This window comes from Halichoerus grypus, chromosome 7 (assembly GCF_964656455.1).
Source record: "Halichoerus grypus chromosome 7, mHalGry1.hap1.1, whole genome shotgun sequence".
Lineage (NCBI taxonomy): Eukaryota > Metazoa > Chordata > Mammalia > Carnivora > Phocidae > Halichoerus > Halichoerus grypus.
The window spans coordinates 52,353,085-52,376,345 of record NC_135718.1 but is presented as its reverse complement, the minus strand read 5'-3'; the positions used below and the strand labels follow the sequence as shown (position 1 = coordinate 52,376,345).

At 37.1% G+C, this 23,261-nt stretch overlaps 1 protein-coding gene and 1 pseudogene across 9 annotated transcripts in view; both read right to left on the bottom strand.

Annotated features, from left to right (window-relative positions):
• CFAP70 (cilia and flagella associated protein 70) overlaps positions 1–23,261 on the bottom strand; it is a 110,541-nt gene that overhangs the window by 30,415 nt on the left and 56,865 nt on the right. For 8 of the 9 annotated variants that reach the window (XM_036114138.2, XM_036114139.2, XM_078077578.1 and 5 more), the window contains 7 exons: positions 20,980–21,150; positions 20,715–20,795; positions 19,065–19,156; positions 11,415–11,475; positions 10,890–11,084; positions 9,026–9,157; positions 4,017–4,142 (listed from right to left, as the gene is read on the bottom strand). In XM_036114138.2, the coding sequence (XP_035970031.1) occupies positions 4,017–4,142; positions 9,026–9,157; positions 10,890–11,084; positions 11,415–11,475; positions 19,065–19,156; positions 20,715–20,795; positions 20,980–21,150 (858 nt within the window). The remainder of the gene's footprint in view (positions 1–4,016; positions 4,143–9,025; positions 9,158–10,889; positions 11,085–11,414; positions 11,476–19,064; positions 19,157–20,714; positions 20,796–20,979; positions 21,151–23,261) is intronic. The other variant, XM_078077579.1, reaches the window with a different exon arrangement.
• Positions 2,796–3,134, bottom strand: LOC118549642 (large ribosomal subunit protein eL43 pseudogene; annotated as a pseudogene).

Genomic DNA, 23,261 nt, shown 5'->3' with positions numbered 1-23,261 from the left:
ATCCCCCCACCCCCCTCCCCTCTAAAACCCTGTTTGTTTCTCAGAGTCCATAGGCTCTCATGGTTCATCTCTCCCTCTGATTCCCCCCTTTCATTTTTCCCTTCCTTCTCCTAATGTCCTCCAATGCTATACCTTATGTTCCACAAATAAGTGAAACGATATCATAATTGATTTTCTCTGCTTGACTTATTTCGCTTAGCATAATCTCCTCCAGTCCCATCCATGTTGATGTAAAAGTTGGGTATTCATCCTTTCTGATGGCTGAGTAATACTCCATTGTATATATGGACCACATCTTCTTTATCCATTCATCTGTTGAAGGGCATCTCGGCTCTTTCCACAGTTTGGCTATTGCAGACATTGCTGCTACGAACATTGGGGTGCATATGGCCCTTCTTTTCACTACATCTGTGTCTTTGGGGTAAATACCCAGGAGAGCAATTCCTGGGTCATAGGGTAGCTCTATTTTAAAATTTTTGAGGAACCTCCACACTGTTTTCCAAAGTGGCTGTACCAACTTGCATTCCCACCAACAGTGTAAGAGGGTTCCCCTTTCTCCACAACCTCTCCAACATTTGTTGTTTCTTTCCCTGTCCATTTTTGCCATTCTAACTGGTGTAAGGTGGTATCTCAGTGCGGTTTTGATTTGAATTTCCCTGATGGCTAATGATGATAAACATTTTTTCATCTGTCTGTTACCCATTTGTATGTCTTCTTCAGAGAAGTGTCTTTTCATGTCTTCTGCCCATTTTTTGACTTGATTATTTGTTTTTTGGGTGTTGAGTTTGAGAAGTTCTTTATAGATCTTGGATGCCAGCCCTTTATCTGTAGTGTCATTTGCAAATATCTTCTCCCATTCTGTGGGTTGCCTCTTGGTTTTGTTGACTGTTTCCTTTGCTGTGCAGAAGTTTTTTATCTTGAAGTCCCAAAAGTTCATTTTTCTTTTGTTTCACTAGCTTTGGGAGATGTATCTTGAAAGAAGTTGCTGTGGCCGATGTCAAAGAGGTTACTGCCTATGTTCTCCTCTAGGATTTTGATGGATTCCTGTCTCACATTGAGGTTTTTCATCCATTTTGAGTTAGAGAATGGTTGAGTTTCATTCTTCTGCATGTGGCTCTCCAATTTTCCCAGCACCACTTATTGAAGAGACTGTGTTTTTTCCATTGCATGTTTTTCCTGCTTTGTCAAAGATTATTTGACCATAGAGTTGAGGGTCCATATCTGGGCTCTCTATTCTGTTCAATTGGTCTATATGTCTGTTTTTATGCCAGTACCATGCTGTCTTGGTGATCACTGCTTTGTAATATAGCTTGAAATTGGGCAAGTGATCAAAAACCTCCCAAAAAACAAGAGTCCAGGGCCTGATGGATTCCCTGGAGAATTCTACCAAACATTCAATGAAGAAATAATACCTATTCTACTGAAGCTGTTTCAAAAAATAGAAACAGAAGGAAAGCTTCCAGACTCATTCTATGAGGCCAGCATTACCTTAATCCCCAAACCAGGCAAAGACCCCATCAAAAAGGAGAATTTCAGACCAATATCACTGATGAATATGGATTCCAAAATCCTCAACAAAATCCTAGCTAATAGGATCCAACAATACATTAAAAGGATCATCCACCACGACCAAGTGGGATTTATCCCCAGGATGCAAGGGTGGTTCAACATTCGCAAATCAACCAATGTGATAGAACACATTAATAAGAGGAGGGAGAAGAACCATATGGTCCTCTCAATTGATGCAGAAAAAGCATTTGACAAAATACAGCATCCTTTCCTGATTAAAACTCTTCAGAGTATAGGGATAGAGGGAACATTCCTCAAGTTCATAAAATCCATCTATGAAAAACCCACAGCGAATATCATCCTCAATGGGGAAAAGCTGAGAGCCTTTCCCTTAAGATCAGGAACACGTCAAGGATGCCCACTCTCGCCACTATTGTTCAACATAGTCCTAGAAGTCCTAGCAACAGCAATCAGACAACAAAAAGAAATAAAAGGTATTCAAATTGGCAAAGAAGAAGTCAAACTCTCTCTTTTCACAGATGACATGATACTTTATGTGGAAAACCCAAAAGACTCCACCCCCAAATTACTAGAACTCATACAGCAATTCAGTAAGGTGGCAGGATAAAAAATCAATGCACAGAAATCAGTTGCTTTCTTATACACTAACAATGCAACTGTAGAAAGAGAAATTAGAGAAACAATTCCATTTACAATAGCACCAAAAACCATAAGATACCTTGGAATAAACCTAACCAAAGAGGTAAAGGATCTATACTCTAAGAACTACAGAACACTCATGAAAGAAATTGAAGAAGACACAAAAAGATGGAAAAACATTCCATGCTCATGGATTGGAAGAATAAACATTGTTAAAATGTCTATGCTACCCAGAGCAATCTATACCTTCAATGCCATCCCCATCAAAATTCCAATGACATTTTTCAAAGTGCTGGAACAAACAATCCTAAAATTTGTATGGAATCAGAAAAGACCCCGAATTGCGAAGGAAATGTTGAAAAAGAAAAACAAAGCTGGGAGAGTCTTGGGAGTTCTTAATATTCTGGATACAAATCCTTTGTCATATATGTTTTGCAGATATTTTTTCCTAGTCCATACCTTTTCTTTTCTTTCTCTTAATAGTATCTTTTACAGAGCACACATTTTTAATTTTTTTCCAATAAAAATTAGAAGGATTTTTAATTTTCAAGTCCTTTGAGAAAGCAAAACTAATGCAACACAAATTGAAAGATCTAATTAATAAATTTAACAACAAGCCTAAGTAATTTTGTACATAAATTAACCCATTTATTATAGGCTATCAATGTTTCAAATGGTGGAGCTTCTACTGGTCTTTCAACTCCTTCAGTCGTCTGATGGCAGACTTTACTGTGAGGGCAGAAGTGGTGTTGTAGGTCCAGGCACCATCAGCGACGGTTTTCGTGCAGGAGCCACAATGCCAGATCCCCACAGAGAGTCTTTTCATCTTGGTTTTGCCACGGAAGGAGCAAGGATACTTGGCATGCTGGCTTATTTCAATCTTCTTCACCGTTTTCCTGAGGGAGGCACCATAACGGTCCTGTATTTTCACCTATGATTCCAACCTTCTTGGTGCGTTTAGCCATGTCTCCCACAAACTAGGTCTGAGCCCAGAGAGCACACATTTTTAATTTTGATGAAGTTCCATTTATCCTTTTTTCTTTTATGATCATGCTTTTGTGTCATGTCCAAGATCTCTTTACCTAAACTCCAGGTCATGAAGACTTTCTCCTTTGTTTTCTTCTAAAATTTTTATAGTTTTATGTTTTACATTCAGATCTATGGTTCATTTTAAGTTGATTTTTTTTTAAAGTAGGCTCCACATCCAGCCTGGAGCCCAGCATGGGGCTTCAATTCACAACACTGAGATCAAAACCTGATCAAGATCAAAAGTTGGATGCTCAACCAACTGAGCTACCTAGGTGCCCCTTAAGTTGATTTTTTATACAGCGTTTGAGGTTTAAGTCAAAGTTTTTTGGTTTTGGGTTTTTTTTTTTTTTTTTGCATATGGATGACCAATGGTTCTAATACCATTTTTTTTTTTTTATTTTTTTTTTCTTTTTATTTATTTATCTATTTGTCAGAGAGAGAGAGAGCACAAGCAGGGGGAGCAGCAGAGGGAGAGGGAGAAGCAGGCTCCTCACTGAGCAAGGAGCCCGATGCGGGACTCGATCCCAGGACCCTGGGATCATGACCCGAGCCAAAGGCAGACGCTTAACGACTGAGCCACCCAGGCGTCCCCCATTTTTTTTTTTAAAGACTGGCTTTTCTCTATTGAATTTCCTTTATACCTCTGTCAAAAATATAGTGGTCTTATTTATGTGGACCTATTTTTAGACTCTATTTTATTGACTTATGTGTCTATCCTTTTGTCAGTCCTGTTGGGTTTTGAATAATTAAAAACTATTTGTTATACCCATATTATACAAATAATAGTAACAACTACCACTGGGAAGACATTTAATTACCTCTTCATAATACACTGCTGCCATTTCAAAGTTCTCATTGACTTCTGCTTCAAATGCAAAGAGTCGAAGCTGTTCACTGCTTGTATAAATGGTTGAAACAGCGCCTTGGGTATCATCTGGCATGGTCTTGACAACATCAAGATGTTAAACAAAACAAAGCAATTACAAGTAGAGAGTCTTATAAGAATAAACTAGACGTGAGACCCCAGTTATGAGGTTGAAAATGCTATTGGGGTTTCTTATAGTCTTGCCAATAATAGTAAGAGTGAGAATGAACCAAGAGAGAAATATCAAGGGTGAAAGAGAGGCTCAGGTATCTGAATACCAACAATCTAAGCTCACAGAAGTAAGTAAAAATTAATTTGGGCAGAACTGTTCTCCTCAACCTTCAGGGAAGTCAAAATCTCTAAGTAAGCCTCCTTCTACCTCAAACAGCTTCCGACATTTTCTCTAGTGTGTGGGACAAATATCATTTTCAGTTGCCATGACATGAAGAAGGTTGGCAAGCACTAGTTAGAGTCTTCAAACATCAAAAAAACCAGGAGATTAAGGGTAAAGCTTTGGAAGTTGTTTCTGTACTTTTAGCGAGATATGTAAGCAAATCCCAAAAAGGAAACATTTTAGAAATAGCCAGAAAGGTAGGAGAAAACCCAGAAAAATATTATACCCTATGTACCCATCCAGGAAAGCAGTTCTGGTATAATAAGTAATCTCCTGGATCAGAAGCTATTGCCAAGGAAGATCGCCCCAAATTCTTTAATTAGAAGTAAAAAAATTATCAGTGACATTAACAAGTAGAGTTGTTAAGGGATGTAGAGAGTAAAGCTAAATTTGAGATGGGCCAAAGAGAGCTCCTGATCATGGATTAATGCCTCTGTTCTTTGTTATTTTTAATTTTGATGATCTTGACCTCCAAATCCCTCCAGCAACACACTTCATTGCCCAAACCAGAAATACTCTACCTCTAATATCCCACTCCCAGAATCTGTGTTACAAGCCTTCAGTCTTTTTGTCACTTAATCCCCTGAAAACTGCTCTCTGACTTCATTTCCTTCATTTCCAATATGCCTATCTTTCCCAATGGGTAAGCCTGGACCACGTGATCATCCACTCATACTACTCTCCCACCAGCACACTCAGGTTCCAGGCATCCTTATCCTTCTCCTGCACTTGGTCTGAAGACTCCCAAATTAAAACAATCCTACTATCTGACTTCTTCATTCTTAGACAAGAGCTGCTAACAGGTCCTGAGGAAAATTGCATACACAAAGAAATATCTGAGCTGCCACAGATTCTTTGGCATTCAGCCTTAGCTGGAGGCCTTTCATACTCTCCACAATCTATGTAGTTGTCCTTGTTCAACAACATATACCATTATGCTATGATGCAGTATCTAAATTTTCTTCTCTTTCTTCGGGCTTTTTATTCAAACATTATTCCCTTCACTGTCAGTAAAGACATTACTTCACAGAGGAAATGGAAATCATTAAGCCAGAAATCCCTCAACTTATGAACCCCACATTGGAAGAGTTTATTTCTGCATCCATTGTATCTCTTTCTTTTCAGTCTGAGGAAGAAGCATCACATCCTTCTCTGTTCTTGATCCTTTCCCACTTGTATATACCCTGGGCTTGCCATCAATTATTCTCTCTTTCCTTCTATTTTCAATTTCTTCCCATCTGCTGACTCCTTTTCCCAAACCTATGGACATACTAAAGGCATCTCCAGCTTAAAAAGAAAATCTTTATAATTTCTAGCTTCTACTTTCCCCCTCCTTCCTTTCATCTTCCAACTTATTGAATTTATATTCACCTGCTTCTTAATCACTCATTCACTCCATAATTCATTATAATTTGAATCCATTCCATTAGCTCACTGATATTACCATGTAAAAGTTAATAACCTCCTTATTTTCAGATTCAATGAAAACTTTTCAAATTTTGTGTTTTTTCCCCCAGTTTTATTGAGATATAATTGATATACATCACTGTGTAAGTTTAAGGCATACAGCATAATGGTTTGACAGACATATATTGTAAAATAATTACCACAATAAGTTTAGTTAGTATGCATCATCTCAAATGGACACAATAAAAAGAAAAAAAAGAAAAATTTTTTCTTGTGATAAGAACTCTTAGGATTTACTCTCTTAACAACTTTCACATATATCATACAACAGTGTTAACTCTAGTCATCATGCTGTACATTACATCCCTAGTACTTGTTTATCTTGTAACTCGAGGTTTATACCTTTTGACCACCTTGTTCCAATTCCCCCTCCCCATGAACTACTAGGAATATTTGACATTGTTGACTACTTTTTCTTCTTAAAATTCTCTTCCCTTAGCTTCTGTGATACTACTGTCTTCTGGCTCTTCTGCCTTTTTAACAATTCACTTATCTCCTTCATTAATTCTTTTACTCATCCATCCCTTAAATGCTGGTGTTTGACAGGGTTCCACTGACAGCTCACTTCTCTCTCGACTCATGTTTTTCTCAGCATCTTCATCTATGACCATAGTTTAACTAGCATCTACAGGCATATTGTCTTTTATTGAGCTTTACAGATACTGTTTTTTTGTTTTTTGGTTTTTTTACAAATGGAAGGTTTGTGGCAACTCTGTGTCAAGCAAGTCTATTGGTGCCATTTTCTAATAGCATTTGCTCACTTTGTGTCTCTGTGTCACAGTTGGGTAATCGTCAAAATAATTCAAGCTTTTTCATTGTTAATTATATTTGTTATGGTGATCTGTGATCTCAGGTTAGGACTCACTGAAAGCTCAATGATGGTTAGCATTTTTTAGCAATACAGTATTTTTTAACTAAGGTATGTACATTGTTTTTCTAGACATAATGCTATTGCACACATAATAGACTACAGTATAGTGTAAACTTTATATACACTGGGAAACCAAAAAATTCATTCGACTTGCTTTATTGTGATATTTGCTTTACTGTGGTGGTCTGGAACCAAACTGTCAATATCTCCAAGGTATGCCTATATATACTCATGGCTCCCCAAATCTCATCTACAGCTCAGATCTCTCTCTTGAGAAAAACCTCCTAAGAACCAATGTTCAAAAGTGATTTCAACATCACCTGCCTCCTACCAAATTCACTTGTGTTGTATTTCTTGTCCTGGTTAATGGTACTACCAGCTACCCAGTCATTGAGCCTTAAACTTAAGAATCTTTGACCCCTTTATTACTACATTAATAACCAGTTAACACCACCAGTTTCACCACATCTAACCCACCTGACATACTGCTATGAGTGTTTTTCATAAAATGTGGATCTGATCATATTATTCCACTTATAAAATAATTAAATTTATTGCTTCCAAATGCTAATAAGGGAAAAAGTCAAAACTTCTTTGTGTGGCATATAAGGCTTCCAACCACATTCTCAATCCCCCTACCTGGAACTGATCCCTGGCTTCACCTCCTACTTCTATGTCCCTTAACCACTTCAACCTCTGCTCCTAAACTATATGCAGTTTCTGTATATGCCATACACTTCCAAGCTTCCAAGCTTTTGTGATATTCCCTATGACTCAAATGCTCTGAAACATCTCCCTGGAGAACTTTTTAGCCTTCAGGCTCAAGCCACAGCTCTTCTGTGAATCCTTTCCTGACAGGTCTCAGGGTGAAGTTGATCACTCTTTCTTTAGGCATCCCCTAACCTGCTCTACCATGGACACATCCCCATCACAGCACTTACCTCGCCCTACTGCACTTATTTGTATTTGATGTCTCTCTCCTCTACTAGACAGGGATTCCTTGGGGGCACAAGGCAACAGTAATTACTATCTCATGCTCAATTCTCAAGGCAATTTATCCAAATCATCTGTGCCCAAGGTGGGATTGTTTTCTTAATCCTAGGATATTAGATACTCCTCACCTTCCTCTTCCAGAAAGGCTGGACAAGGTGAAAGAAAAAGTAATGGTGACAGAGAAGAAAACAACAGTAAAGGAAAAAAACATAGAATAGAGGGCTTGAGGAAGCATGGCTACTTAGAGACTACCAAGGGGACAAAAAGACTTTGATTTTTGTCATTTTTTTCAAATAAACCACAACTGTATACATTTTAAAATGAGCAAATGAAGACAAGATGCAAGCTGTGCAAATATAGATAGAAACAGACAAATGGGAGAAGAGCAGGCTATCAGTCAAATAGAAAAGGCCTGTTTAGGGGCAACTGGGTGGCTCAGGGGGCTAAGCGTCTGACTCTTGATTTGGGCTCAGGTCATGATCTCAGGGTTGTGAGACTGAGCCCTGTGTGGGGCTCCGCAATGGGCAGGGAGCCTGCTTGGGAGTCTCTTCTCTCCCCCTCCCCCTCTGCCCCTACTCACCCACCTCTCTTAAAAAAAAAAAAAAAAAAAAAGAGGGCGCCTGGGTGGCTCAGTTGGTTAAGTGACTGCCTTCGGCTCAGGTCATGGTCCCACAGTCCTGGGATTGAGTCCCACATCAGGCTCCTGGCTCGGCAGGGAGCCTGCTTCTCCCTCTGACCCTCTCCCCTCTCATGCTGTTTCTCTCTCTCTCTCTCTCTCAAATAAATAAATAAATAAAATCTTTAAAAAAAAAAAAGAAAAGGCATGTTTGAAGTATCATTGTCATTCAGGTATATCTGAAAGCTCATAATGTTTCTTAGTTTTGATTGCCAATCATGGAGAGCAAACTGAGAATTGCACACATTCACAGAATAAATAGATGATTTTTGTTTTATAATTTAATTAGCTGATTTTATATATTTCTTTCATCCATCACATTTATGACAGTTATGAAAGTTATTATGCCAGGAAGTTGAATTATTCTCTCTTGTTCTCCCCAAAATTAGTTTTATAATTTAGGAAGTTTCTTATTCACTTTTGTCAGTGCCTAGCACAGAGTAGACACCTCATAAATGTTTGCTGAATGAAGGAAGAAAGGAAGCAAGGAAGGAAGGAATCATTCAGAGACCCTGATGTCCTACGGAGAAAAGTAAGGGCTCTTAGTTCTTGAGCACCTACCTGGTTTAAGGCCACATGCATCTGATCCACCAAGAACACATAGAGCTCACTAATAAATGTCTGCAGTTCCTCCTGGCTTTCAAATGATGTTGTCTTCAAATACTTCTCTCTCACAATCTTTACTACGGCATGCTGTAAGAGACATAGATCATCCATTTGATTATAAAGTCCAGCACCATGCTGACAACACAGGCTTCCCTTGAGCTTCTTTCTGGTCTAAGGCTCATCAGAACTTCAGAAAGTGATTGATTTCTCCCTTGGTAACTGCTAGAATGTCAGGTCTCTGATTTTCCACCAATCAACATACTCTGCATGACTTCTTTTCTTGATGTCATCTCTAATATGGTCAATGCAGAACTCATATCATTTGAAGAGAGCCATAGAGCTAAAGAAGACCTCAGCATTAGGTTTATGCATTACATCTCTCATGGTGACCACATGATACAAGAGGAAAAGGCCTAATTTGACAGTCTGGAGAATGGGATTCTAGTTCTAATCCTGCCACTGTACAACCTCAAAAATTAAAGTTACTACCTCATTTTCCTCATTTGTTATATGGATGTGTACTTCTGGTCTTATTATCTTACTTCAGAAGATGATTGAGAAGCCAAAGAAAGATAACAGGTAGGTGGTGAAGCTTAAATTGCTGTACAAATAACATATTGCTATAGCCATGACAGCTCCCCGCCCCCCCCCCCAGCTAAAATTATTGCCAGGTTTTGTACTAAGCACTTTCCATGCATCATATTATTTAATTCTCATAATGATCCCATGTGATAGTGTTAGTATTATTGTTCATAGTTACACAAAGAAATTAAAGCTCAGAGAGGCAAAGTCATTTGACCATCCAGCTACTAATGGTAGAACCAGGAATCAACTTAAGTTGTGACTATGCCACCTACTGAGAAGAGCTCTTCGCCTCCATGAGCGTCAGTTGTTTTTCACCCTATCACTTCCATGTGCTTTCTTTGTATCTGGTAAGTACAGTACAGGACACATAGTAAATGTGCACAGAGAGGCAATCCAGTGTAGCAGTTAAGAATGTGAAATTCTGGAGCAAGAAGGCTGCCTGAATTTGAGTCCCATCTTTAACTTTTACTAGTTCTATGACCTTAGGGAAATTACTTAACCAATTAATATTGCATTTCTCCACCTGTAAAATGAGGAATATCTACCTCATAGGGTTATTGTTAGGATTAAATTAGTAAAATACAAAACATTTAAAATTTGTCTGGTGGGGTGCCTGGGTGGCTCAGTCATTAAGCGTCTGCCTTCGGCTCAGGTCATGGTCCCAAGGTCCTGAGATCGAGGCCCACATCGGGCTCCCTGATCAGCGGGAGGTCTGCTTCTCCCTCTCTCACTCCCCCTGCTTGTGTTCCCTCTCCTGCTGTGTCTCTCTCTGTCAAATAAATTTTAAAAAAAATTTGTCTGGTGTACAGCAAACACTCAATAAATGTTAACCATTATTATGTAGGAAATTATTATTAAGTAAATATTTCTCAAATCTTAGTGATTCTGTGGACTATGGAAAGGTAGGTAATGGAAGACAGAGAATTAGTCATGGAATTAGTACCAGGTACAGAGTTTTTGCCTGCTACAGTAACATGAAACCTGGCTCAAACTCTGGCCTAGCCTCAAGTAAAGACTTAGTTTCTTAAAAGCTCACACCTGGAATGGATACTTAACCATTCCAAGGCTTTCCACAAGTGGAGCTTCTCATATTCTATCAGACAGAATATAACTCTTGGCACCAACAGCAAGAATGGTGGAAGCGTAGCTGAACATGACCAGAGAACAACTAATAATTAGGAATGTAGAGAAGATGCTTCATAAAAATCCACTGAACAATTAAAGGAATATTTACCTTGAGTTGTTCTTTGAAAGCAAAGTATTTTCCAGAGCAGTTAAGTTCATAGTTGAGCAGGCACTTCTGCTCCTCCATGGTTTCACTATCCATATCACTCCCCAGTTTGGCCACCTGTTTTCCAAACATCCTATGATACTCATCCAGAATAGCTCTAGATATATTCTTGATCTGCATGTGGTAGTCAGTCACCGCCTAGAAAAATACAAAATGTCTGGTAAAGAGGCCTCGAAGAGATCAAGATATATAATGGAACTCTGAAACTGGTTTGGGTTTTATATTCAATAATGTTTTAGGTATAAATTGCCCTTTACTTTTCAGCTCAGAGACTACCAGCCAAAGGATTAAACACTATTCACTATTCATTGTATGTCACTGGTCACAAACAGAACCAGGAAGAGAAATATGAGAAGCTACAATTTCTCGCCCCTTCTAGAAAACATACTGAAGAGTCCATGCCTTATTTTCAAATGGGTGTACTCAACACCTTATTACTTATAGTTTCATCTTGGCTTTGGCACTTGCCTTCTGAGCTCCTCCTGTCCGACGGGTAAGAGGCGGCCTTGGAGGAATCATTTCCTTGACCCTGTACCAGAAAAAAATGACAAAAACAAAAACAAACTTTATTATCTGCAGATTTATGTTCTCTTATTCCTACTTCCAAATGGCCTGTATCGGAGTATCACACTTGAGCACTGCAATTCTCTCATGTAAAAGCCTAGATGTGAACCATAGAACAGTATACAGCTATGAACTAGATAGGAAAGAAGCTAGGAAGCAGCTACTCGAAAAGTAGCGAAGTTGTACTTTTGGCTAATTTGAGCCCTGGTTTTATTCTTACATATTTTTTTAAAACTGCTATTGCACTCAAGAGACTGCTTGACTCGGGAGTTGGCAAGAAATAGGTGTTATGATTTTAGGTGCACTCTGTAGAGTCTCTGAAAGAATGAAGTTTTGGAAATCTAAATGGTACAGGCAAGTGAATGCTTTTCTTTCCTCTCCATCTAGGGTAAAAAGTGTCCTCTCGTTACACATAATTTATGACTGCATTAAATTACAATAATGATATCAGACGTTGTGCTGATTAAGAGAATATATTTTGTTACTGTCAACCTACTTATGCCAAAACTTCTACCTTCCATTTTCAGGATACCTTATAAAAACTAGAGGAAATTAAATTCTTAGCTCTTCCTCCTTATAGTTTCAGATTCCTGCTGAAGTATATAGTACTGCCTTAAAATTTACAATCAAATTCACAAATTCAGGTTTTCTTTAATAGGTCTTATGTAATTGTATACCTCTGCTCATTATTTCTAATTTTAATTTTATTTATTTTAATAGGTAATATATCCTATGATTCAAAACTTATGAGGTATAAAACAATATATACTAAATTGTCTCCTTGTCATTTACCTTGTTGACAATCTTGTTGTCCAGCCACCCAATTTCCTCTCCAGAGACAATGTTACTTATTCACTCATTTAAAATATATACTGAGTGTCTACCATCCAACAGGCACTTTTCTAAGTATTGGGGATAGAGCATTAAACAAATTAGGACAAAAATTCTTGCCTTCATGGAGCTTATATGCTAGTGGGGAAAGAAAGACAGTAATTAAGATAAATATGTTAGTGATATGTGCCATGGAGAAAAATAATGCAGGAAGTCAGACTATGTTGGGGACTAAGGTGGTGAAGTAGGGAAACACATTTCATCAAGACTCTTACTGAGATGGTAACATTTGAGTAAAGACCTCAAGGAAGTGAGGAAGCAAGTTGTGTAGATATCTGGGATAAGGAAAATACAGGCAAAGGGAACAGAAAGTGTAGAGGCCTTGTTGCAACAGTGTGCCTGGCATGCATGAAGAACAGCAGGAAGCCAAGTACGGCTAGACAGAAAAAGTGAGAGCAAAGTGCATACAGAATATGTAGGCACTTGTAGGCCATTGCAAGGACTTAGGCATTTACTCAGAGTGTACCGGGGAGTCACTAGTAGTTTCTGAGCAGAGGAGTTAGTTACATGAGTTGACCTCCATTTTAACACAATCAGTATAGAATGCTGTATTAAGAATAAATTGTCCAAATGTCCATCAATTAAAGAATGGGGAAAAAATGTGGTATATCCATAGAGTGAAATATTATTCCACAACAAAGAAATGAAGTACTGATACATGCTACAGTATGGATGAACCTTGACAGCATTATGTTAAATGAAATAAGCCAGTCACAAAGACCATGTATTGTATGACTCCATTTATATGAAATGTCCAAAGCTGGAAAATCTATACAGACAAAAAGTAGATACGTGGTTGCGTAGGGCTGGAGCGTTCTGGGTGAGGGGTTGGCATGAGGGTTGGGAGGAACTGTAGATTGACTGCTAATATGTGTGTGGTTTCTTTTAGGGGTAAGAAAAATGTCATAAAGTTGATTGTGGTGAAGGCTGTACAACTCTGTGAGTATACTAAAAACCACTGAATTGTACCATTTAAATGGGTGAAGTGAATGGTATGTGAACTATATCTCAATAAAGCTGTTACTTAATAAAAAGAATAAAGTGAAAGGTAGAATAGTATATGTAGGGAGACCAGGTGAGAGATTACTATGACTGACCAGAGAGTTTGTGAGAATTAGATATATGAATTCAGAGTTCAGGAGAGAGGTCCAGGGTCCATATATAAATCTGGAAGCCATCAGCACATAGATGGTAGCTAGAGCCATGAGAGTAGACAAAAACCAAGGGAGTAAACGTAGATTGAAAAGAGGTCCAAGGACTGAGCTCTAAGAGACTCTAACATTTAGAGGCTGGAGAGATAAAGAAGGCCAGATGAGGAGGAATAAAACCAAGAGAATATGGTATCCTGAGAGCCTGGTAAAGAAAGTGCTTCAAGGAGGACTGAGTCATTAAACACTAATAACAGGTCACAATGACCCTGAAAACAGACCATTGGATTTAATAATGCAGTAGTCACTAATGGCCTTGCTAAAAACATTTATCTGTAAAGAAGTTACTGGAAGTGAGTTACTTGGTTAAAAGACACATGCTTATGTATTTTAATAGCTATTATGACATTGTCCTCCACAGGATTTTTACCAATTTATACTCTCACTAGTTTGAATGACAGAACCTATTTCTAATGTGCTCATCAACAACCTAATGAGTTATTAAGCTTTTTTGATCTTCTGCAATTTAAAAAGGTATTTCAGGGTAGTTTTTAATTTGTATTTCTTTTATTATAAAAGTAATTGAGCTTCTCTTCATGTTTAAGAATGCATTAAATTTATATATATACATTATTATACATTGACATAGATTCAGCAGTTAGTACATATATGTCTCATCCAGAACCAAAGGCAAATCATCTTTTATGAATATTGGGTCCAATATTCTAACACTGCCATTCTAATTTGCCTTTGTTCTATAATACTGTCACTTGGGCTAGCTTGGAGGAGAAATCTACCTTCTACGTACCTACAGCCAATGAAAAACTTACAGGTAATAACCATATCTCATTAAAAAGTCTAAGAATAGGGGCACCTGGGTGGCTCAGGTCCTGATCTCAGGGTGGTGGGATGGAGCCCCACATCAGGCTCTACACTCAGCGGAGGGTCTACTGGAGGTTCTCTCTTCCTCAACCTCTGCCTCTCCCCACTGGGCTTTCTCTCTCTTTCTCTCTCTCTCTCTCTAAAATAAACAAATAAGGGCGCCTGGGTGGCTAAGTCAGTTAAGCATCTGCCTTCAGCTCAGGTCAAGATCCCAGGGTTCTGGGATCATGTCCCGCATCGGGCTCCCTGCTCAGCAGGGAGTCTGCTTCTCCTTCTGACCCTCTCCATTCTTGTTCTCTCTCTCTCTCTGAAATAAATAAATAAAATCTTTTTTTAAAAAAATAAATCTTTTAAAAAATAAAATAAAATAATAATACCGTACTGCATATTTGAGGGGCACCTGGCTGGCTCAGTTGAAAGAGTACGTGACTCAATCTCAGGGTCATGAGTTCAAGCCCCATGTTGGGTATAGAGATTACTAAAAACAAAATAAATAAAACTTAAAAACAAAACAAAACAAAAATATTGTATTGCATATTTGAAGGTTGCTAAAAGAGTAGAACTTAAAAGCTCTCATCACAAGAAAAAAATTTTTGCATAACTATGTATGGTGACAGATATTAACTGGACTTATTGTGGTAATCATTTCACAGTGTATACAACTATTGAATCATTATGTTGTACACCTGAAACCAATATAATGTTAAATTTCAATTACACTTCAATAAAAAAATTATTAAAAATTGCACCTACATTTACTATAAAACTTTCATTAAGCATGCTGTTATTTTGTCACTCAGTATTCCCTATGTAAGAGCTCAAATGAGAAATCTGTTTTAGAAATTAATGCCAGGAAGATATCTGATCTCATTTGGAACTAGCATGGGTCCTCCTTTAGGATTAGAGCTGCAAAATTTATAGTACTTCCCTGTTTGTTAAACAACTAAGATTTGATGCTTATTTATGAAAGTTCCATTTAATACTTTCTTCCTCTTTGTTTCCATGGCTTGAGTTTTTAACTTTCTATTTCCAGATTATTAATTTTATTTTATATATATCATTTATAGTAAATATTACCAACTTATTTTTGGAAAGGGACTAAATGTAAAGTTTTTTAAAAGTTTTGAAACTTTTTGGTATAAAGGATAAATGTACCACTACAAGCAAGTTATTTTCAAAAGAAGACTTCCAAATGACTAATATGTGAAAAAATGTTTACTCTCACTAAAACATTTACAATGTGGACTAAAATTAAAATGAGAAACTTTGAAAAAAATTAAATTAAAATGAGAAACTTTCTTCCCCTGCCAAAGTAGAAAATATAAAAAAGTACTGTGTTGTGAATGTATGAAGAAAGAGTAGGCTCATACATCACTTGTGGAACTGCAAACTTTTTGGAAGGCAACTTGGGGGTATTTATCAAGCCTTAAAAATATCTATAATAAATAGTCTCCAAGATAAAAGCTATCATTTCCTTTCATCCTGCACTGAGCATAGTGTTCCTCACACCAAAAGGTAAAGTCTAGACCAGCAAAATGATAGAGAAAAAAACTCTAAACTCCCATCTCTTTGTAGAAACATTGAAAATAACAATCAGAAACTGTCAGAACCAACTCTGCCTGAACTGTGAAAGACAGTCAAAAGTTTATGGTAACCAAACGAATACTAAACCAAGAAAAAGGCAACTATAATGGTGGGGAAGCTTTGTGGCATTTTTACTTGCCCTTGCCTCACCCCATTCCCAGCTCAGCGGCAATATTGAAAATGGCAACCTGCATTTCCAGTGTGGCACGCTGGGCTCTGATGCTGGAGAAGCAGAGCAGACCTTCTTCACAAGTTACTACGTTTGTTCTAACCTATCTGGGTCTACCTGAATGACTGACATAAAGCACTCAATTCTGTTTCTCCTATCTTGAAATCCATTCACAGTAGAAAACCAGTGGGTGTGCATTGCTCAAAAACATTGTAAGGTTATCAAAAACCCATAGCTCTGTGGGACAAAAGATTATGGTTGAGACACAACAAACCACCTAAGGCCTAGGAAGAAAAGCCAGTTTCTTTGGGAAATTAGGGTATTCAAAAGTACTTGTACAGAAGAATTTAGAAAGCTGCACACATGCTCAGGACAGGATATATGTTCAGAAAAGACCTGAGAAGAACCTAAGCTTCCACCACTGACTGATCTATAGTCCCAGTGCAAGCAGGAAGTGAAGGCTGAGGCAGAATTATAAACAGCCTAGTTAAGCGTTAAAAGAATGCTCCAGGGGCACCTGGGTAGCTCAGTCAATTAAGTGTCCGACTCTTGATTTTGGCTCAGGTCATGATCTCAGGGTTATGGGATTGAGCCCTGCCTCAGGCTCCCCGCTCAGCAGGGAGTCTGCTTCTCTCTCTCTCTCTGTGCCCCTCCCCCTGCTCACACATGCTCTCTCTCTCAAAATAAATAAATAAATAAATAATTTTTTAAAAAGATTTTATTTATTTATTTGACACAGAGAGAGACAGTGAGAGAGGGAATACAAGCAGGGGGAGTGGGAGAGGGAGAAGCAGGCTTCCCGCTGAGCAGGGAGCCTGATGAGGGACTCAATCCCAGGACCCTGGGATCATGACCTGAGCTGAAGGCAGATGCTTAACGACTGAGCCACCCAGGCACCCCTAAATAAATAAATCTTAAAAAAAAAAAAAAATCCTCCAGCATGCAGTCATCCGCAAAAACAAAAAAATTTTTTTTTGTTTTATTTTTGTTTATGTGTTTGATTATATTAAAATCCTGGCATTCAAGAAAATCTCAATCAAAACACTGGCTGAACACAACCTATAACTTCAACAATTAAGAACAGCAAACCCTGGGGAAGGGGATAATCTGATTTCCAAACCCCCCACTTTATAATATCAAACTGTCCAGTTTTCAACAACAAAAAAAATCGCAAAATGTATAAAACATAAAAATATGCTCTTTCAAAAGAAAAACAAAGTTGATAGAAATTGTCCCTGAAGAAGCCCAGACACTGGACTTGCTACAGAAAGATGTGAAATAAAGCAACCTACTTGTGCTCAAAGAGTTAAAGGAAACCACAAACAAAGGAGTAAGAGAAATCAGGAAAATGGTGTATAAACAAAATAAGAATAGAATATCAGTAAAGAGATAGAAATTTTTAAAAGAACCAAATAGAATGTCTGTAGTTGAAAAGTACAATAACTGAAAGGAAATTACTAGAGCGTTCAACAGATTTGGTCAGGCAGAAGAAAGAATGAGCAAACCTGAAGATGGGATAACTGAAATTACCTAATCTGAGGAACAGAAAGAAAAACAAACAAACAAAAAGTAAACAGGGCCTAAAATCTGTAGGACACCATCAACATACACAACTTGTATGACCAACATACACCTTATGGGAATCCCGCAAGGAGAAGAGAGAAGGAAAAGGGCAGGAAGACAAGAATCTATACATCCAAGAAGCATAACAATTTCCAAGCAGATTTATACTAAGACACATTGTAGTCAAATTGTCAGAAACCAAAGACAAGAGAAAAGCTCAAAAAGCAGTGAGAGGAGTGACTTGTCACATAAGATAAACAGACAATTTCAATAATGTCAATAAGATTAACACAAGCCATAGAGGCCAGGAAGTACTAGGGTAACATATTTAAAGTTTTGGAAGAAAAAAAAATGCCAACCAAAAACTCTATATACAGCAAATTACCCTTCAAGAATGAAGAAAAAATTAACAAAATAAACAAAAACTAAGAGTCTATTAGTAAGATCTAATCTATAAGAAATGCTAAAGGGAGCCCTTCAGGCTGAAATGAAAGGACACTAGTCAGTAACTGGAAGGTAACTGAAGAAATAAGGAACCCTGGTAAATGTAAATATGAAAGCCATTATTATTGTACTTTTGGTTTGTAACCCCTGTTTACTTGTTTTTAGAAGGTAAATGCATAAAATAATAGTTAGAAATCTTTGCTAATAGGCACAAAAATGTATAAAAATATAATCTGTGACAGCAGCACCTGGGTGGTTCAATTTGTTCAGTGTCTGACCCTTGATTTTGGCTCAGGTCATAATCTCAGGGTGGTGAAATCAAGCCTCCTGTCTGGCTCTGCAGGAACATTACTCCCCATTTTATAGAGATAAAAAGAATAATAAGAGAATATCATGAACAATTATATATCAACAGAGTGGATAACCTAGATGAAGTGGATAATTTTCTAGAAACACAATCAAAGCACTATGGTACAATAAAAAAACCGTTTTTAAAAATTACATTTATTTAAATGTGACATGGGTGTGTATGTTTGTGGTGTGTGTGTATAATATAGAAACTTTACAATAACTCCAGAAGGATAAATACCAGTTTTTTTAAAGTAGCTATCACTGGGTGAGTAGAAATCTGAGTGTTTTTATATACTTGCTGATATCAATTTTCTCCAAATCTTGATTTTTTTTATAATGAACATATACTGCTTTTGTAATAAGAAAACAACAGTAACAAAAGAAATTTCATCTGAGGAAAAAAAACGGAAAACTTTCTGCTACTTAGCCTAGGAAAATTATATTTATGGGGACAATCTGAATTCCTTTTATTTATACTTAAAATGTGTTTGTAAAACAAGTATAAGAACCATTGCTACATACCTTCTGGCTAGCTCCTCTGGCATTCGCTTTGGAACCAAGGCTCTGTCCAGCTGAATCTCCAACACAATGTATGTCCCTGCTTCTACATATTGCTGTAAAGATATTTGTCTCTAATTTATTCTTTCCATTAAAAACAGATATTTATGAACCAATTTTAGTAACATAAGATAACATTCACAATACAAGTAAGAAAACTGCATATACAACTATATGTATATAGCATGATCTTGACTGTCAAAATATTTTTAATATAGAAAAATAACTGGAAAGAAAATAGTAACAGTGGTTATCTCTTGCAGAAAAGCATTTTCAGTTTTATTCTTGGAAACTTTTATCTCAGCTGAAGCACTGTTTAACTTGTTCAATGCTTTTCTTGGAACTGTTTTAAGTGAATGCTATTCTTTCTGCCACCACACCTTCCAAGTCCTGTGGAAATATTCACATAACATTCTGATATTCCCACTCACAGCATCCACATCACCATCTACCAACTGCAGCCTGATGGACATTTCTACCCAGAATTTTGCCAGCATCCTAAATACAACATGTCCCAAATTGAACCTATCATTTCCCTTATATTGACCTCTCTTTTGACTTTTCTGTTAATGATTTTGTCATCCTTCTAGAAGGTAAGGCTTGAAACCTGAGTTATCTTTAGCTTTTCTTCCTCAGCACCCTCAAACTTCCCAATTCCAGATATTGCCTCTTCAAGTTTCTTTCTTTACTACAACATCTTCTCTAAATCAAACTGGCACTAACACTCATCTGTATTATAATAAAAACCTATAAACTGATATTTGAAGCTCCCTCCCCAATTTCCTTCTCTTTTTCACATCCTTGCAAGAGTTCTGCCCTGAAATACATATAAGGTCTTATTTCCACATAACTTAAAAACCTTTCATGTGAGTCTCCCAGATGAAGCTCAAGAGTCCCTCATCACCTATATAATGAAGGCCAAACTTTTTAGCAAGGCTTTCAACAACAAGCCTTTCTACAACTCAGTGCAGCCTCTCCCTTCTCACCTCCTTCTAGAATCTCTCCTTTCTTTTCATTTCTCTACTCCATACACTAAATTAATTGATATACTCCAAATTCTGCTACCTTCTTTGTGCCTTGACTCAAGTTATTCCCTGGCCCTGAAATGCCTACTCCCTCATCTTCATCTGGCAAATTGTTCTCTTAATCTTTCACTACTTAGCACAGATGCCACCTCTTCCATGTAGGCTTCTGAGACTGCCCCATCCTAGGAGTGATTAATCTGTCTTCTCTGAGCCCTCACAGCCCTTTTATTTGTACCTCTATTACAGCACTCATCAAAATTCTGTATTATGGTTAATTATGTACTGATCTGTTTCACCCACCAGACTATTGAGTGTCCTGAACGCACATGAGTAAATGCTGCAGATCATAAACCTTTGCATTCCTCCTAGTGCATAATATAGGAGAATTAATAAAAGATATAAACTTGTAATGTTAGAAAGGACCTTAAAGCTAATTTGGTACTACCTGCTCATTTTAGAGAGTCTCAACAAGACAAAGAAATTTACCCAAAGTCATAAGCTAGTCATGGCAAATATGGGACGGTAACTAAGATAATGAGCATTTTTCACAATATCATACTCAATTTTCCAACTCTTTATGCATAGTTACCTGTCCTTCTGGATTGTGGCTTAGAGAGGGTTCAACTTCCAAAGGAGTATCTGAGCTCTGAGATTTTATACTAGGTGCTTGCTGAAAGAAAATGAACACACCTCAAAAACTGAATTCTTACATGGTGTTCACAATGTTAGGAACAATGATCTTTATGTTGCAACAAAATGCAAACGAAACTGATGCAATTTGCCAGATAAGAAATCAGTGCAAGCCTCTGGAATGTAACAAAACTAGCAAAATCATCACCTTCTAAACAACCTACCAAATCCCCAGGCCTAAGCCTTCCTTCCATATCCTTTTCTTTGACTGTTTTCTCTTCTTTCAGGTTCTTAGAAACAACAGGTTTAGACAATGGAGAATTAATTCCTCCTATTTTATTATTCTGAATCAAATGATGGCCAGTATCCCGGAACAAGCTAAATAAACATTTGGTCTGAAAAGAAACAACAAAAAAATGCAATGAATCACAGGCAAATGAGATCAGTTTTCTAGATAATCTCAACATTGTAGAATCAGAGGGAGATAGGGGAAATGAAAAACTTTATTGATTGCCATACTTGTTGAACAGGAAAACCGTCATAGAAAGTTAGCTGCCTACCCTATTATTTAAATTATTATGAGGTGGGACGCCTGGATAGCTCAGACCGCTATGCATCTGCTTTCAGCTCAGGTCATGATCCCAGGGTCCTGGGAACGAGTCCCATATTGGGCTCCTTGCTCAGCGGGGAGCCTGCTTCTCCCTCTGCCTGCCGCTTCCCCTGCTTGTGCGCTCTCTCTCTGACAAATAAATAAAATCTTAAATTATTACGAGGAAACCTTTCAACCTTGCCTGATTTTGGTGTTTCATAACTCTTATTCCCAGAAAGCTTTTAATCTTTGATACACAATTTCAGATTATTTCTGCATAAGAAATATTATCTAATTACTACTGGCTTATCAAGTATAATTGGAAAAATAAGGCAGGCTTAAAGTTCAAACTAAAAACTTTGTATGAGAAAATTCAAACTTTAGGTAAATGACTGGGAAAAAAATCTCATAACAATTTTTTAATTAAACAACATGGGTAAAATCTAAATACAATTTATGCTGAGTGAAAGAAGCCAAACCAAAAAACAAAGAGGGGGAAGAGTGGTCAGAGGTATGAGAGGATAATAGGGGAGACAAGAAAACTTTGGTGGGGGGGCAGGTAATGGATATGTACATTATCTTGATTACAGTGATAGTTTCACTGATATACTATAAATATTCACATACATGTCTTTGTGTAAATGCAGGTTTTCAGTTCTCTTGGGTAAGTTCCTAAAAATGATTTTCTGGGTTGTATGCTAAGTTAGTGTTTAACATAGATTTTCTGTATAATTTTTCTACCAAGTATTGAGATCGGAATAATGAAATTTCTAAATGTTACGCTCAGATTACCTATTTCTCCTTTCAGTTCTGTTGGATTTTGCTTCAAGTACTATGAGGTTCTGTTGTTAGGTATGTATACATTTATAATGCATATATTTATTATATATAATACTTTGTAAATTCTATCTTCCTAATTAGTTGACCCTTTAATCATTCTGACATGCCACTCTATGTTGTTAGTAATACTTCCTTGAAGTCTCTTTTGTCTGATATAAATATAGCCACTCAGCTGTTACACTTTCCATTTGCATGGTATATCTTTTCCATCTTTTTACTACAATTTATGTGTATCTGAATCTAAGTGTGTCTGTTTTTACACAGAATTATATTGAATCTTGATTTTTTAAAATCTGGTCTTGTAATCTCTAACCTTTCATTGGGGTGTTTAATGGTACTTACATATAAAGTTATTGTTGAAGTATTTACATGTATGTTTGCCATTTTGCTATCTGCTTTCTACATATCTTGTCTTTTTTGTTCCTCTGCTGTTCCTTTAAGTGCCTTCTTTTATGTTAAATATTTGTGATGCTCCCATTTAATTCCTCTGTTTATATATATATATATATATATATATATATATATATATATATACACACACACACATATGTATTTGTGTATATGTATATGTACACACACATGATTTTCTTAGCCATCCTAACTAATCACAATCTATATCACATTGATACCAACTTAATTCTGGTATAATGTAGAAACTTTAGTGCACTGTAGTTCCATACTATCCTCCCTCCTTTATGCTATCGTTATCATATAAATTAAATCTATATATGTTATAAACCCAACAATACAATTAATGCTTTATATAATGTCTTTCAAAGAAATTAAGAGTAAAAGTGAAAAATATGTTTCTAAAATCTTTTATATTAACTTAAATTTAACCATTTTTAGTGCTCTTTGTTTCTTCTGGTGGATTCACATTAGCAATTGGTGCCATACCCTTTCCAGCTGAAGAACTTCCTTTAGTGTTTCTTGTAAGACAAGTTAGTTAGTAACAAATTCTTTCAATATCTGTTTATCCTGGGATGTCTTTATTTTGCCTTCATTTTTGATTGCTGGAGTTTTCATTCAGCACTTTGAATATATTATGCCACTGCCTTCTGGATTCCTTTGTTTCAG